At 36.6% G+C, this 14,266-nt stretch overlaps 1 protein-coding gene across 6 annotated transcripts in view; it reads right to left on the bottom strand.

Annotated features, from left to right (window-relative positions):
• Positions 1 to 14,266, bottom strand: part of ATRX (ATRX chromatin remodeler) — a 222,326-nt gene that overhangs the window by 51,282 nt on the left and 156,778 nt on the right. For all 6 annotated transcript variants that reach the window (XM_056124203.1, XM_056124204.1, XM_056124206.1 and 3 more), the window contains 6 exons: positions 11,752 to 11,889; positions 10,248 to 10,423; positions 7,690 to 7,807; positions 3,783 to 3,913; positions 2,999 to 3,087; positions 2,703 to 2,875 (listed from right to left, as the gene is read on the bottom strand). In XM_056124203.1, the coding sequence (XP_055980178.1) occupies positions 2,703 to 2,875; positions 2,999 to 3,087; positions 3,783 to 3,913; positions 7,690 to 7,807; positions 10,248 to 10,423; positions 11,752 to 11,889 (825 nt within the window). The remainder of the gene's footprint in view (positions 1 to 2,702; positions 2,876 to 2,998; positions 3,088 to 3,782; positions 3,914 to 7,689; positions 7,808 to 10,247; positions 10,424 to 11,751; positions 11,890 to 14,266) is intronic.

Here is a 14,266-nt window from a genome sequence, read left to right as displayed (position 1 = left end):
CTTTGTTTTTGCTTTCACTTTTTAAGGGTCACACCCAGCGATGCTCAGAAGTTACTCCTGGCTCTTAACTCAGGAATTATACCTGGCAGAGCTTGGGGGACCATATGCAATGCCAGGAATTGAACCCAGGTTGGCTGCATGCAAGGCAAACACTCTACCAGCTATACAAAGTGATTTGGTTTTAAGAAGGGGTTTAAAAACTCTCCAAACTTATAGAATGCTCAAGGATTTGTATCCTGTCCTAGAAATATGTAGGTGAAAAAAAAAGTTAATAAAGACTAGAATATTCTTAGGCCTTACATAGTATGCTTACTTAAATTTACTCTTTAGATTGGTTTCCTCTTTGTGTGGAGGTGTGGAGATTTCTACTACTTTTAGAAAACTTGTGTATTTATATTCAAACCACAATAGACTTACTGCCTAAATGTGTCAATATATTTTGCAGGGGGTTCTTTTTGTTTTCATTTTTTGGGCCACACCAGGTGGTGCTCAGGGCTTACTCTTGGCTCTCTGTGGTTAAAGATCACTCCTGGATCAGCCACATGGGAAAAAATGCCCTGCTTGCTATATTATCACTCTGACCCTCAAATCTTTTCTTCACTATTGTATACATACTACTTTTTCTCCCCACTCTTCTTTAAAAGCAAATTATTTTTGCTTCACAATGCTTGCAGAGTTTATGGAACTCTCTTAATTTCTCAGAAATGCCCCCTTGCAAGGCTGGCCCTGGACTAATGTCTAGGAACTTGAATGTGAGTTCCCTGTACTAATGTAAACATTTCTCTCATAACAGTGATATACTGTGCATATAATAACCTCAGTACAAACAAAATGGCTTGTTCTGAATACCTGTTTTCTCTCTGAGAATGGAATCTGTTAATATTTAGACAGTATCTATGTGACTACTACCCAATGGAAATTTTTGGCACTTAGTCTAGCAAAGAGCATCTCTGATAGACTTCTCTAATAGCACTTCACGTGTAGTGTGATAACTCATTATTGTTGGAGAAATTAATACATCCTCTGTGACATTACTTGGAAGATTTTGCATGGAATCCTCTGACCTTTGCCGTATGGGCCATCTTTTCTTTGCTGATTTTGCTTTTCCGATTTTACTGTAATAAACCAGTCTCAAATATCACTGTTGAGTCCTATCACTGACTTAGGTATACAGTTTGAGACCAAACACCTTTCTATAATTAGTCTACAACTAGCAAATAGCCAGTGGATTAGCAGAATTCTGGTTCCACAGACTACACAACTTATGCAATGTTTCAGTTTTTTGGAGGATGAGGGGAGTGTGGGCCACATCCAATGGTGCCTAGGGCTTACTGCTGACTCTGCATTCAGGGATCATTTCTGGTGGACTCAGAGGACAACATGTGGTGCCAGGGACCTAACCTAAGTTGGCAACATGCAAGGTAAGCACCTTGCCTGCTGTACTATCACTACAGCCCCCAGCTGTACATTTATACACATTTACTAAAATAACTGAAAATTTAGAAATGTTTAAATGCTGCTAATAAATCAATTAAGATGGAGTAAATAGACAAAAAATCCAGAAAGCTTAGGACAGGTAGCAATTTTATGTAAATACAACAGAGTCCATGCTAATTTTGATATTATTGAATACAATTACACATTACAATGTTTTAAAAAATATCCTCCCAAAATAGGCTATTTTCGGTTACTGAAAATCCCAGGGGCTTGAGCAATAGCACAGCAGGTAGGGTGTTTGCCTTGCACGTGGCCAACCTGGGTTCGATTTCCAGCATCTCATATGGTCCCCTGAGCACTGCCAAGGGTGATGATTCCTGAGTGCAGAGCCAGGAGTAACCTCTGTGCATCACTGGGTATGACCCAAAAAGGAAAAAAAAAGAAAGAAAGAAAAAGAAAATCCCAAAATGCGTAACTGAGACTTACAAACAGATATTAAACATTTAATATTATTTTTAGTTAGGCAAGGCTTGTGGGCTGGAGCAGTAGCACAGTGGGTAGGGCGTTTGCCTTGCACGCAGTCAACATGGCCGACCCAAGTTCGATTCCTCCACCCCTCTCGGAGAGCCCGGAAAGCTACCGAGAATATCTTGCCCACATGGCAAAGCCTAGCAAGCTACCCGTGACATAGTCAATATGCCAAACACAGTAACAACAAAGTCTCACGATGGAGACGTTACTGGGCCTGCTCAAGAAAAATCGATGAACAACGGGAGGACAGTGATATAGTGAGGCAAGGCTTGTAAGTGGTGTTCAGTGGGTCAGGGGCCTCTCCATGCAATTCTTGGCCAATCATTCCAGAGATTTTCTGGGAGGGCCCAAGAAGGACTGTGGACTGGGGTTCAATCCCCAAAAGCACATACAGTCCCTGAATACCACTAGGAACAATCACCTGAGCAGAGAGCCAGTAGTAAGGCCTGACCACCACCAGGTGTGACACAAAAACAAACAAAAAAAAACACAGTTTAAATACAGACATGCAAGTAACATTAATTTCTTTAAATGTAAGAGCGTATATAATGTGCTTGCCTATATTTAAATATAGATCAGAATATTTTGATTATCATCTGTAACCTTGATTATTCTAGATACTTATCATTTGAGAAAAGATTATCTGGGATCAAATAATAAGGATAAAAGCTTTAAGAGCACTGACATGAGTATAATCAATACTCTACGACAAATGCAAGATTCATTAGACTTACTTTCTTCCAGCTTTACAGAAACTGATGGATTGTTTCCAGATTCATCCACATTTCCTTCACCACCTCCTCTAGATCTTGAATTCCAGACTTTAATAACTTCAACATCATTGTCACTGCCACTTCCACTTGAACTACTATCTTTTTTTCCTCTTTTCCCTTTTGTTTTCTTCTTTCTATAAGAAGAATTCAAACTATTAAAAAAAAGCCTAGTAAAGATACAGATGTCAATTACCTCAAGTAATCAAGAAATTGGGATCTTAAATGTGTCAACAGAAAATAAAAGGTATTCAATTTACTTTGTACGATCATCAGAGCTTAAACTCATGGAGGTTTCATCGGAATCTGAAGCTAAAAATTCATCCATACTGTCTTCATCAAAATATCCCTAAAGAAAAAAGGAGATGAATATTCAATACTGTATTTATTTGAATTATTTCAACTTATACTGGAAATTACAATAATGTTCATTTCATTTAAAGATAAATTAAAGAATGGAAAAAATGGGGCCAAAGGGATAGTACAGCAAGTAGGGTACTACTGCCTTGCACACAGCCAATCCAGGTTTAATTCTCAGCATCCCATATGGTCCCCTGAACACCTCCTGGAGTAATCCCTGAGTGTAGAGAGGGGTAACCCCTGAGCATCACCAGGTGTGACCCAAAAATCCCCCTGTTCCCCCCCACAAAAAAATGGAGAAACTATCATAGATTACAAAACACAAAGGAGACATGACAAATATTACCAAGTGATGTCTTAGGTTTAATGAATTAAAAAGGACATCACTAGAAGAAAACTAATGAAACCTAATTAAAGTAAGGTGTTTAATACTATTAGCCCAAAGGTAATTTCTAAATTTTGGTAATTTCTAGGAATATGTAAAATTAACAATTAGTACTTCTTCCATAATCATAACTCATTTAAACATACAGAAATGAACAAGAAACAAAATTTGTTGAACCACTGTACTATTAAATAAAAAGGAAAACTGAACATACAATATGTTCTCATAAATCTGCCTTTTCCCAAAAGTTTTTGTTTCAAAGTGACACCATTTTATCAATTTTTGGTTATTTGATTTACCTTATTTTCTTTGCTAATGTAGTCCAGCTGCAAACACCAAGGATGAGTCCAAATTCTACTTAACATCTGAAAATCTTGGAAGAGTTTTGCACCTGCCTTACCTCTTCCACCTTCATTGCTATTACCTACACCTGTTCAAAAGAATACAATAATAAGAATAAAATAGTATCTCTTTGTTAATACATTAAATAACATGTTAAGTCTTTCAATCAACTAAATTTCTGAACTTTATAGTTTTGTGATCTCAATAACAATAACATATAGAACATATAGAAATATTTCTGATTTCTATTGATACCAAAGTTGCCCTCATTAACAGCATACTTTGTCACCTACATTTATAAAAATAAAAAACTTTAAAGCTCTACTTTTGTTGTGCTATCACTCCAGCAAAGCCTGGCAGGCTACCCGTGACATATTCAATATGCCAAACACAGTAACAACTGTCACCATGGAGACGTTACTGGGCCCGCTCAAGCAAATTGATGAACAATGGGAGGACAGTGACAGTGACAGTGACAGTACTTTTGTTAGAGATAAGTAAAAATTTAAGATTGCCTTTTAAGTTTATAAATGACCATAAACTCTATTACAAAATTGTTTTATAAAAAGCCTGTTACTTTATATAGCACTTTAACAACTTTTTCCAATTCTTTTAAGGTGTCCCACCAACAATGCTCAGGAGCTATCAAAGTTATATCCACTGGTTGTAGACAAAATTTAACAATACTACGAAATACTAATAAAAACTCATAAATACATGGTACGGCTTATTTTTTCTGTTGAAGAGTTATTTCCATGTTGAATAACAGAATTCATAGCTGTTAAAATGATGTATTTAGGGCCAGAGAGATAGTATAGGATTTAAGGTGCTTGTAATTTATGTTGAGTTAAGCCAAGAGACAATCCAGTGAGGTAGAAATGATCTCAGGTACAATTGTGGGGTGCTTCCTGTTTGTTCGCTTAAAGAAGGTAGATTTCTAGGGTGCTCTAAATAATATTATCCAAAACAGGAGTGAAGGGTCAGGCCTATAAGCATGAGAAAGCCTGTTGTAAATCATTAAATTTGTAGTAATTTTTTACAGAAGAAGTAGGAAACTAATACAGCATCCTAATGAAATACGTATCATTTTGTATATACACCATATCTTTCTGATTCACGCAAACTTAACAATGCGTCTGTACAAATGGTAGCTGGGAGTCGAAGAAAACAGGCTAGCTGGGTGCACTGGGAAATCTAGTGGAGGGAAGATGACACTCGAGATGGGTTTGGTGCTGGAACATAATATGTCTCAAGCCCAACTACAAATAACTTTATAAATCAGTTCATATATATGTATATATATGTGTGTGTATATATACAAATATATACATATATACATATATATGTGTGTGTGTATATATATATACATATATATATTGCTTTTTGGGTCACATCCGGTGATGCACAAGGGTTGCTTGGGGGACCATATGGGATGTTGGGAATCAAACCCAGTTGGCCATGTGCAAGGCAAACAAACACCCTACCCACTGTGCTATCACTCCAGCCCCAAATATTTTTAAAGTTAGAACTATACAGATCAATTTAGAGAGTTCCAGTGGTATTTAATTTTAGTCAATTCAGAGTTTCCAAGTCCATATATAGTTAAGCTAGCTAAGTGTTCTATTTTTATCAAAAGAAAGAGGGTAGGGAAAATTGGATGAATCTTAAATAATAATAATAAAGAATTAAGAGAATTATTAATAATTATTCATAAGAATTTATTATTAATTACTATAAGCAAAATAAATTTGCTCGAGCGGGCCCAGTAACGTCTCCATTGGAGATAATCTCTTTTGGTCATTCATGTCTGGAGATGAGTTGGTAAGATAATGCATCACCACAGGCCAACACTAAACTTCTTCAGAATATCACACGGTCAATCTAGTAACTCAACAGAAACAAGCTTAATCTTTATAATAAATGATGCTAATAATTAATAATAAATTTTTAAATATTTCTGTGTTTGAAAATAAATTTTTAAACATTTTTGCTAATAATGGTAGCATAATATAACCCGCTTATATTTTCCTATATTTTTCCTTTGAAATTTTATGAATTTGATAACAAAAATGGTTTCATAATTTTGGGGGACCCAATGGTGCATGCTCTGGGCTTACTACTCCTGGCTTTAAGCTCAGAGATCACTCCTGGCAGTGTTGGGGGGGATAGGTGCATATGGGATGCTGGGGACTGAAACCAGATCAGACATAAACAAGGCATTGCCATAAACACTGTAATATCTATCCCACAAGGCAAATGCCATACCAGCTCCAGTCTCACAGATTTTTATTTGCATGTCTTTTAATATAAATATTAAATACTGAACATTGACACAATAGAATTTTATGTATTTTTGATTAGTTTATCCACATTATTTTACTCAAATGAAAGCTATTTATTTACAGGGACTGGAGCAATAGTACAGCAGGTACGGCACTTGCATTACACACGGCTGACCTGGGTTTGGTTCCCAGCATCCCATATGGTCCCCTGAGCACCGCCAGGGGTGATTCCTAATTGCAAAGCCAGAAGTAACCCCGTAACCCCTGCTGTGCATCGCTGGCTGTGACCCAAAGAGCAAAAAAAAAAAACCAAAAACCTATTTACAAATTAAGGGACTATTCACTTATGAGTTTGTTGTGTTTTGGGTTTTTAAAATTTTTTTTGGCCAAACCTCAAATGGTAGTGCTCAATACATACTCCTGGATAAACACTCAGAGATCATCCCTGGCGGGCTCAAGGGGCCATATGTGGTCCCAGGGAACAAACCCAGGTCGGCCATGTGAAGGCAAGCATCCAACCCACTGTGCTATCACTCCAGCCCAAGTTTACTTTTTTCCAAAACAATATGTTCCTTAGCTGATTTAAATAATACTAGTGGTTTCAAAGTTAAAGCTGGTTCAGAGTTAGAAAAGATAAAGGAAATGTGTGAAGTTCTGGGCTTCAATTTTTATAAAAGCTTTTTAAAAATTTCATACGCAGTCAAGGAAAAGATGATCCAAATGGGAGAACTAGTGCTTACCTCTTCTCACAATCACAACAAATATAGACCAAAGTGTGAACATGTAAACAAATCTAAATCCCCAATGAGCAAATATTTACAGGAGAAACAGGAGGACATTCAGACAGATTGGAGACAGACATTCTCACAAAACAAAAACCATATCACAGAGGAATAAGGTAAAATGGAAAGGATATTTTTCCAAGGTGCAGCATTTTACTTTGGGAAGTAAATACACTGTACCCAAATACTATACTCCTAATATGAGACAAAAAACATGGAGCAATAAACAAGAAGATGAATTAATACAAGTGTCTTGGGATAAATGAGTGGCAAAAAGAGGCTAACATGCAAGCAGGAGGCTATGAGGCCATGAATTCAGTCCTCCTCACACCATATCTCATGGTTAAGAACAATTATAGCAACTCTGTGGTTCAGGGTCCCCAGAACTAGTCTTATTTCTCATTTCCAGCACAATACAACGAAGAATACGCATGCACCACAACTGAAGTCTGGGAACTCTGTAAGTATTAAAACTAAATTATGCCAGGGCTGGAGAGATAGCGCAGCGGGTAGGGCATTTGCCTTGCATGCGGCCGACCCGGGTTCGATTCCCAGCATCTCATATGGTCCTCCGAGCACCGCCAGGAGTAACTCCTGAGTGCAGAACCAGGAGTAACCCCTGTGCATCGCGGGGTGTGACCCAAAAAGCAAAAAAAAAAAAGTAAGTTATGCCATGACATACACAATCATGGCAACCAAAAAAACTAAGTGACCTCCCCCAACCAACACAAGAATAAAAAGGGAAAGAAAAGGAAACAAAGTCAAACCACAAAAAAATGAAAACAAGGTGTATACATTACCTGTTAAGTGATCTAAGTAGTACTGATAAAGCTTGCACTGAATCGAAGTCATTCTTACAGCTAATACATATTCATGTTTTGGAGGCAAGAACTTTGTTAATGCTGTATAATCTTTCCTCTGTAATTAAGAAATAAAATAGTTAACATAAATATGGCAAAATTAACTGTTCTAAGAATTATTGTTGTTTATAATTAAAATAGGCATATAAATAAGTACCAGATAAAAATTATGAAAACATTTTCGTAAATGTATTCCCCCTCTTTGTTTTTGCATTTTGATTTGTATTGGGGCTACAACTGAATGTTGTGTTCAGGGCTTATGTTTGGTGGGGCTCAGAGTACCATAGGTGATGCCAGAGATTGAACCCAGGTTGGTCATGTGCAAGGCAAATATGCTACTCATTGTCCTATCTCTCATACTCCCTATTTCCACTTTTAATCACATATATTTTATATGTATATAAAATATAAAGTACTGGTAAAAAGTCATTGCAACACTTAGATATGTATTAAGATAAAGCAGTTATATTACCAACTAAGCGATTTCAGTCTCTCTATACAGAAAAAGGAAAATATGGTAAGAGATAGAGTATAAAGAGCTAGCTACATTTGCCTTATGCCTACAGTGAAGCCTATAAATCAAAGAGATGCTGTCTGACTGTCCTTTTGGTAATATATGCCAATATCCCAGAGGATAATATGGAACTGCAGGGAGTATGTTTATCCAACTGAGAAAGCAAGCTTGTAAAATGATAAAAGTAGTACTGATAAAGCACGCAGTGAACTGAAGTTATTCTTACAGCCGGCTTAAAGTGCTTACATGAGCACTTTTAAAATTATTTTTGTTGTTGCATGTTGGGGAGGGAGGCATACCCAGCAGTGCTCTGGACCTAAACAGTGCAGGGGATCAAAGCCAGGACCTAAAGCATGTGCACTACCACTTGAGCCATATGCCCTGTTCTGAAACTATATAAAAGTAAGAACACTAATTTGCTAAGTATGCCTACTTACACTAGAAAAATGCTGCCTAGGTTGTACAATGAAAACAAACAGAGTACTTTCTACTGCCTGGTGGGCAAACAAAAATACATTTGTCTTACCTGATCATAATATATTCAGCCAGAAAGAGAGCCCATTTTATTTTTTACATGTATGAGGCTACACTACTACTACTACTTAGTCTCTGAAGAAAAAGTGAAGATCTTGAAATCCATTATTTTTTTAGCTCAGTCTCTATAAAAACCTAGTTTATATAAGTAGTGTATTTTATGAGTAGTGCTCACTGCAGATTCAGTAATCACCTATACGTAAACATCATTAGCCCATTTAAACTATTGTATATACTCAAAAATAAATGCTTTCTTCAGAATTACATTAAAAATAATTCCTCCAGAATTCATAGTTGCCTTTCTTACAGCCAGTTAAAATAAATGAGTTTTTGTGGAGTTCATGCCCAATTCAATCAGCTAATCAGTGGCTGAATAAATAGCAGTACTCCTACATTTTAAAAAATGTACAGTTTCTGAAAATAAGCCTTCCAAGAAGCATCCTGCCCCACTCCTGTTTTTGCTCAGCAAACACCTGAGCCTATTAAAAAATGCTATTGATTGTCATTTTCTGACAGTGTTTGGCACCTCATTGAAACTCTCGTCATTAAAATGTCCAGCAGGTGAACCAAAGACTGATTTTAAATTTGTTATAAATAAAATATTCTGTTTGCAAAAAAAATGAGTTTTTAAATGCCCTATTAAAATAAATATAAAAAGTGCTATATTACGCAATTAGGATTGGCTTAGGAATTTCCTAATCATAATAGCTATGTTCTTTTAGTGTTCCTTATCTTAATGATGAAGAATTACGATATAAATTTGCTAAGAGAAAAAATACTAGATAAATGTATTCTAAACTTCCTAATGGAACATCTAGTTAAGAAATTAAATACTGTGGCAGAGTGATAGTACAGTGGGGAGGGCATTTGCCCTGCATGCAGCTAACCCAGGTTTAATCCCCTGCATCCCATAAGGTCCCCCAGGGCCCTACCAGGAGTAATTCCTGAGTGAAGAACCAGGAGTAACCTCTGAACATCACTGGGTGTGACCCAAAAAGCAAAAAAAAAAAAATTGACACACTGAGACAGAAAAATGGTCCAGTGGTAAAGCACATGCCTTGTACATGTGTGGCCCTAGATATGATCCAGAGCACCACCCCACCACACAAACATTAAATATTGTGCTAACTTCCACAACTTACCTACCACCATCCTGAGCTGGAAGCTGAACCCAGGGCCTCACACGTACAAAATCCATGCTTTACTACAAATCAAGGGACCAAAGAGATAGTAAAGCAGGCACTTGCCCTACATGTGGCTAACCAGGGTTTGAGTACTGCCCTAAGCACTACCAAATTTAGCCACAAACTAAAAAAAAACACGATTCAAGGCACTTACGCAAAACTACATAAAGGGAGAAAGAAAGCACTAACGTTTAAATTCAGAAAATATTTTGGAGTTAAAATACAATACAGAAATAAGCTTTAATTACTGTGGAATGTATTTGTACCTGAACACATCCAGCTAACATCTCATAGAGAATGTGAGCACGCTTTTTCATCACTCTGACATCTACCATGGTAGAATCAGCACACTGACCATTTTGAATCGGATTTATAAATCTATTCCTGAACTCCTTAATAGATCCAAGCAAATTTTCCTTGATGAAGTTAACCATGCAGTGATCTATAAGACATAAAATTTATTGATAATGGCTAAGAGTACTCATAAGTTCTCTGGTAAAATGCTTGTCTCAAAAACACAGGCTACAGAATCATTAAAATTAAGCTATAAAGGAAAAAAGTCAAACTGAATACAGAACACTGGTTACAAGCCTAATCTATAACAAGATAGCCTAATCTGATGAGAAATTAAAATGAGCCATCCCTAAATATTAAACACAAATGTTTTACAAAATATGAAAATAGATTTGCTTTGTTTTGGGCCACACTCAAATATTCTCAGGGCTCACTCCTAGTTCTGTGCTCAGGAATCACTCCTGGCGGGTTCAGGAGACCAAATAGGGTGCTGGGAATTGAACCTGGGTTGGCCACATGCAAGGCAAATGCCCTACCCATTTTACTATCGCTCCAGGCCCTGAAAATAGTTTAACTCAATATTCTCTATAATAGATATAAAGCAAAAAATCAAGCATTTTTATGATCAAGCACATCTGATGACAAAATTATACTTAATCAAAATATTAAATCAAGTTGTGAGCTATTACAAAAATGTTGTTAACTGATTTAGTACCATAATTCTGTAGCAAAGTTAACATTTATTCTACATAGGGCTATAATGTGAAATGGTATTTGTATAAATAGGGTAATAGAGAAGGACGAATCTAGAATAAAGTAAAATAAAGGCTTTAATAAAATAATAACTAGTGTTATAAATAAAAACATTCAAGTTATTATAAAATGACACAAAAAGCACATAAATAACAAAAACAAAAACAAAAGGCTATCACAGTGGATTATAATGAGAAACTTCTAATCATTATATGCTCAGTAAATCATGCTCTCTATTTCATGTCACCACCAAACAGATATAAAAATGAGAGAAATTCACAAATCACATCTCTGAGTTCATATCACCTCTACTCAGTCTCATCTCAGCAAATTCTATTCTGACATGGACTAAACAGTTTTCCTTCCATCTCCAGCTTCCTAAAATATTCGATTTTGTTATTTTTTATCTCTCTATAACCCAAACTTTTATTTGGTTACAATGTTTCCTGAATAGACAGAAATAAAATGGTATTTTTAAAGGTAATCATGAAGATACTTTGTACATCTCAACTACAGTACTTAATTTCCAACATTCATAATGACTATTTTATAATTTATTATTTTTAAACACGCTAATTGGAAAGTATATTATTTCACAATAGACAAAGACCTATTAATTACATAATCAGAGACTACAGTAAAGAGAAGAAAATGGCAAAGTAGCAATAATATATATAAGGAAATGGTAATACTCTACAGTAAAATTGCAGATAAGTAACTTACATTCAATCAGGTTATTTTGAAGTGGTGTTCCTGTTAAAATAATCCTTCTCCTTGATCGTATAGAATTCATAGCCTTTGAAACAGCAGATGCTTCATTTTTTAAAATATGGCCTTCATCACAAACAACAAAGTCAGGGCCTATTAAAATGTGTGGAAAAACAACACTTAACACATAATGAACTGAAAAAGAAATTCAATTAAGTAAAAATCTTAAGTTTTTTACAGCACTGCACTTGTGCAAAGGTGACACAAAAATCTAAGAGTGATCATATTTGGGATCAAAAACCTTTAGGCTATAAAGGTTTGCCTTCAATATAACTGTCCTTGTTTTGATCCCCTTAACTACATAATGAGGTAACAAAATCTTGTAGAATTCAATGATAGTTAGACAATGTTGGATTTAACATTGGTTTGTCCTTTCTCTTCCACTGCAAGGAGCGAAGATTTATTGAATTACACCCATCATAGTGCTCCTAAGACACTCCCATTCCTCTGCTTATCTTTAATTTTTCCTTCGTGCTCTGCTTCCCCTATCTGTTAATCACTCATATCCCCAAATCAGACCCTGTGGCTTATAAAGTCAGATTCCTCTGGATTTTGTATATGAAAGTGAAGTATTGCTTTTCTCTTTCTTTCCCTTGTATACTTTGCATAATTTACTTCAGAGCGATGTCCTTTTTGTATAAACACAGTAAGACAGTTAATGTTATGCTTTTGTGACTTGGGAATTAATTGACTCTGAAAAATATTTACTCCTGGGCATGTCATTATTTACTCAACTTAAGTCTCAGTTGCTCTTAGTGCCTAACACCCTAAAAGGAGGGTTCCGACTGTTTGCCATAGAGGCCGGGTGAGTGGTGGGATGGGGGGGTAGGGATACTGGGGACATCAGTGGTGGAAAATGTACGCTGGTGGAGGGATGGGTATTCGATTATTATATGACTGAAAATCAAACATGAAAGTTTTGTAAGTGTAAAAAAAAAAGAGGGTTCCGATGAGGGACTTGGATGGACCCAGGGCAAGATGTAAGCTACCCAAGCATTGAAAAGCGACAAGCTGTAAGCTACCCTGGCATCAGAAAGGGACAAGCTATAAGCTACCCTAATATCAAAAAGGGACAGTCCAAGCACCATAAAAATTATAAGAGCAGGGTCATGGACATGGTCATGACCCAAAAAGAAGTAACTGGATAAGGACCCTGCTCGGAAGGACTAACCTGGTCTGAAGACTGTAGTCTTGGATGTGTTGTGAGATGTCCCAGGAGAGCCATTCTTTAAGCTTAATATATCTCTTACTGTGTCCATACAAAATGACTAGAAATATTATTAAGAAGTAAATTTAAGATGACCATTTAAATGGATCTGGACTAAGGAAAGGGGAAAATAATACATCATAGATGGAATTTCACTGGGCTGATCTCCTTGTAGGATACTTTGTCCTAGAAGAATCTTCTGAGGGAAGGGCTTGACATCTGTTGATTAGATAACCATACCTATGTGCAATTTCTACCCCCAACCCTTCATGATTTCTATATTACTAAGGCTGTGAGCCTGGGCAGTGGGAGACTGGAATGAGGGACAGTGTAAGACAGGGTGCTCAGTGAGAATGTAATACATAACAGGACAGAGATTGGAATAAACGGAAATATATCACCAGCCAGCTTGGTCCCCACTTCCTCCTTCATTTGTCTGTCACCTTAGGCCAGCCAGGGTGGGGAAGTGGCTCCTGACCACCAAAGGCACACAGTACGCCTTCACACATTTTGAACTCACAACACAACAGCATATAAATTAAATGTAACTACATGTACACTTAAACTGGCTAAATGGTAAATTTTATGCTATGTATATCTAGCCATCAAAAGTTCTTGTATTTTCCCAACCAATTTGCCAAAATAAATAAATACTTAGAATGACTTAAGGCAATAAATCATTTTATAAAATCTGCAAAACATTCATCATTGTAATAAGATCATATTTTTAAAATAAGGTAGTGTAAGCCCTGAAACTACGTCAGAAAAATAAACTTTAATCCATGGGCTGGAGTGATAGCACAGCGGTAGGGCGTTCGCCTTACATGCGGCCAACATGGCCGACCCGAGTTCGATTCCTCCGCCCCTCTTGGAGAGCCCGGCAAGCTACTGAGAGTATTCGATATGCCAGACACAGTAACAACAAAGTCTCCAATGGAGACGTTACTGGGCCCGCTCAAGCAATCCATGTGAAAAATAAAGGAGATAAAATAGCATTGTAACTATAAGTTATAGTTGCTGGCAAAAAAAACAACCATACATAAACACTATTCTCCAATAGTAAATTTGTTATAGATCACTAATTATCATACCACAAGTGTATGGAGACTGAACAAATATTTAAATGGATGAGGGAGTGTTGGAGTACACGGAGCTTAGGTTTATCAGGTTGCACCCATCACAGTGCTTCCGAGTCATTTCTATTATTTTGTCTGTAACTACTTCTTTGTGCTCTCTTCCCCAACAAATTTGTAAGGTCTCATC

Source organism: Sorex fumeus, unplaced genomic scaffold, assembly GCF_029834395.1.
Source record: "Sorex fumeus unplaced genomic scaffold, SorFum_2.1 ptg000050l, whole genome shotgun sequence".
Lineage (NCBI taxonomy): Eukaryota > Metazoa > Chordata > Mammalia > Eulipotyphla > Soricidae > Sorex > Sorex fumeus.
This window is presented reverse-complemented; position numbering and strand designations above follow the sequence as displayed.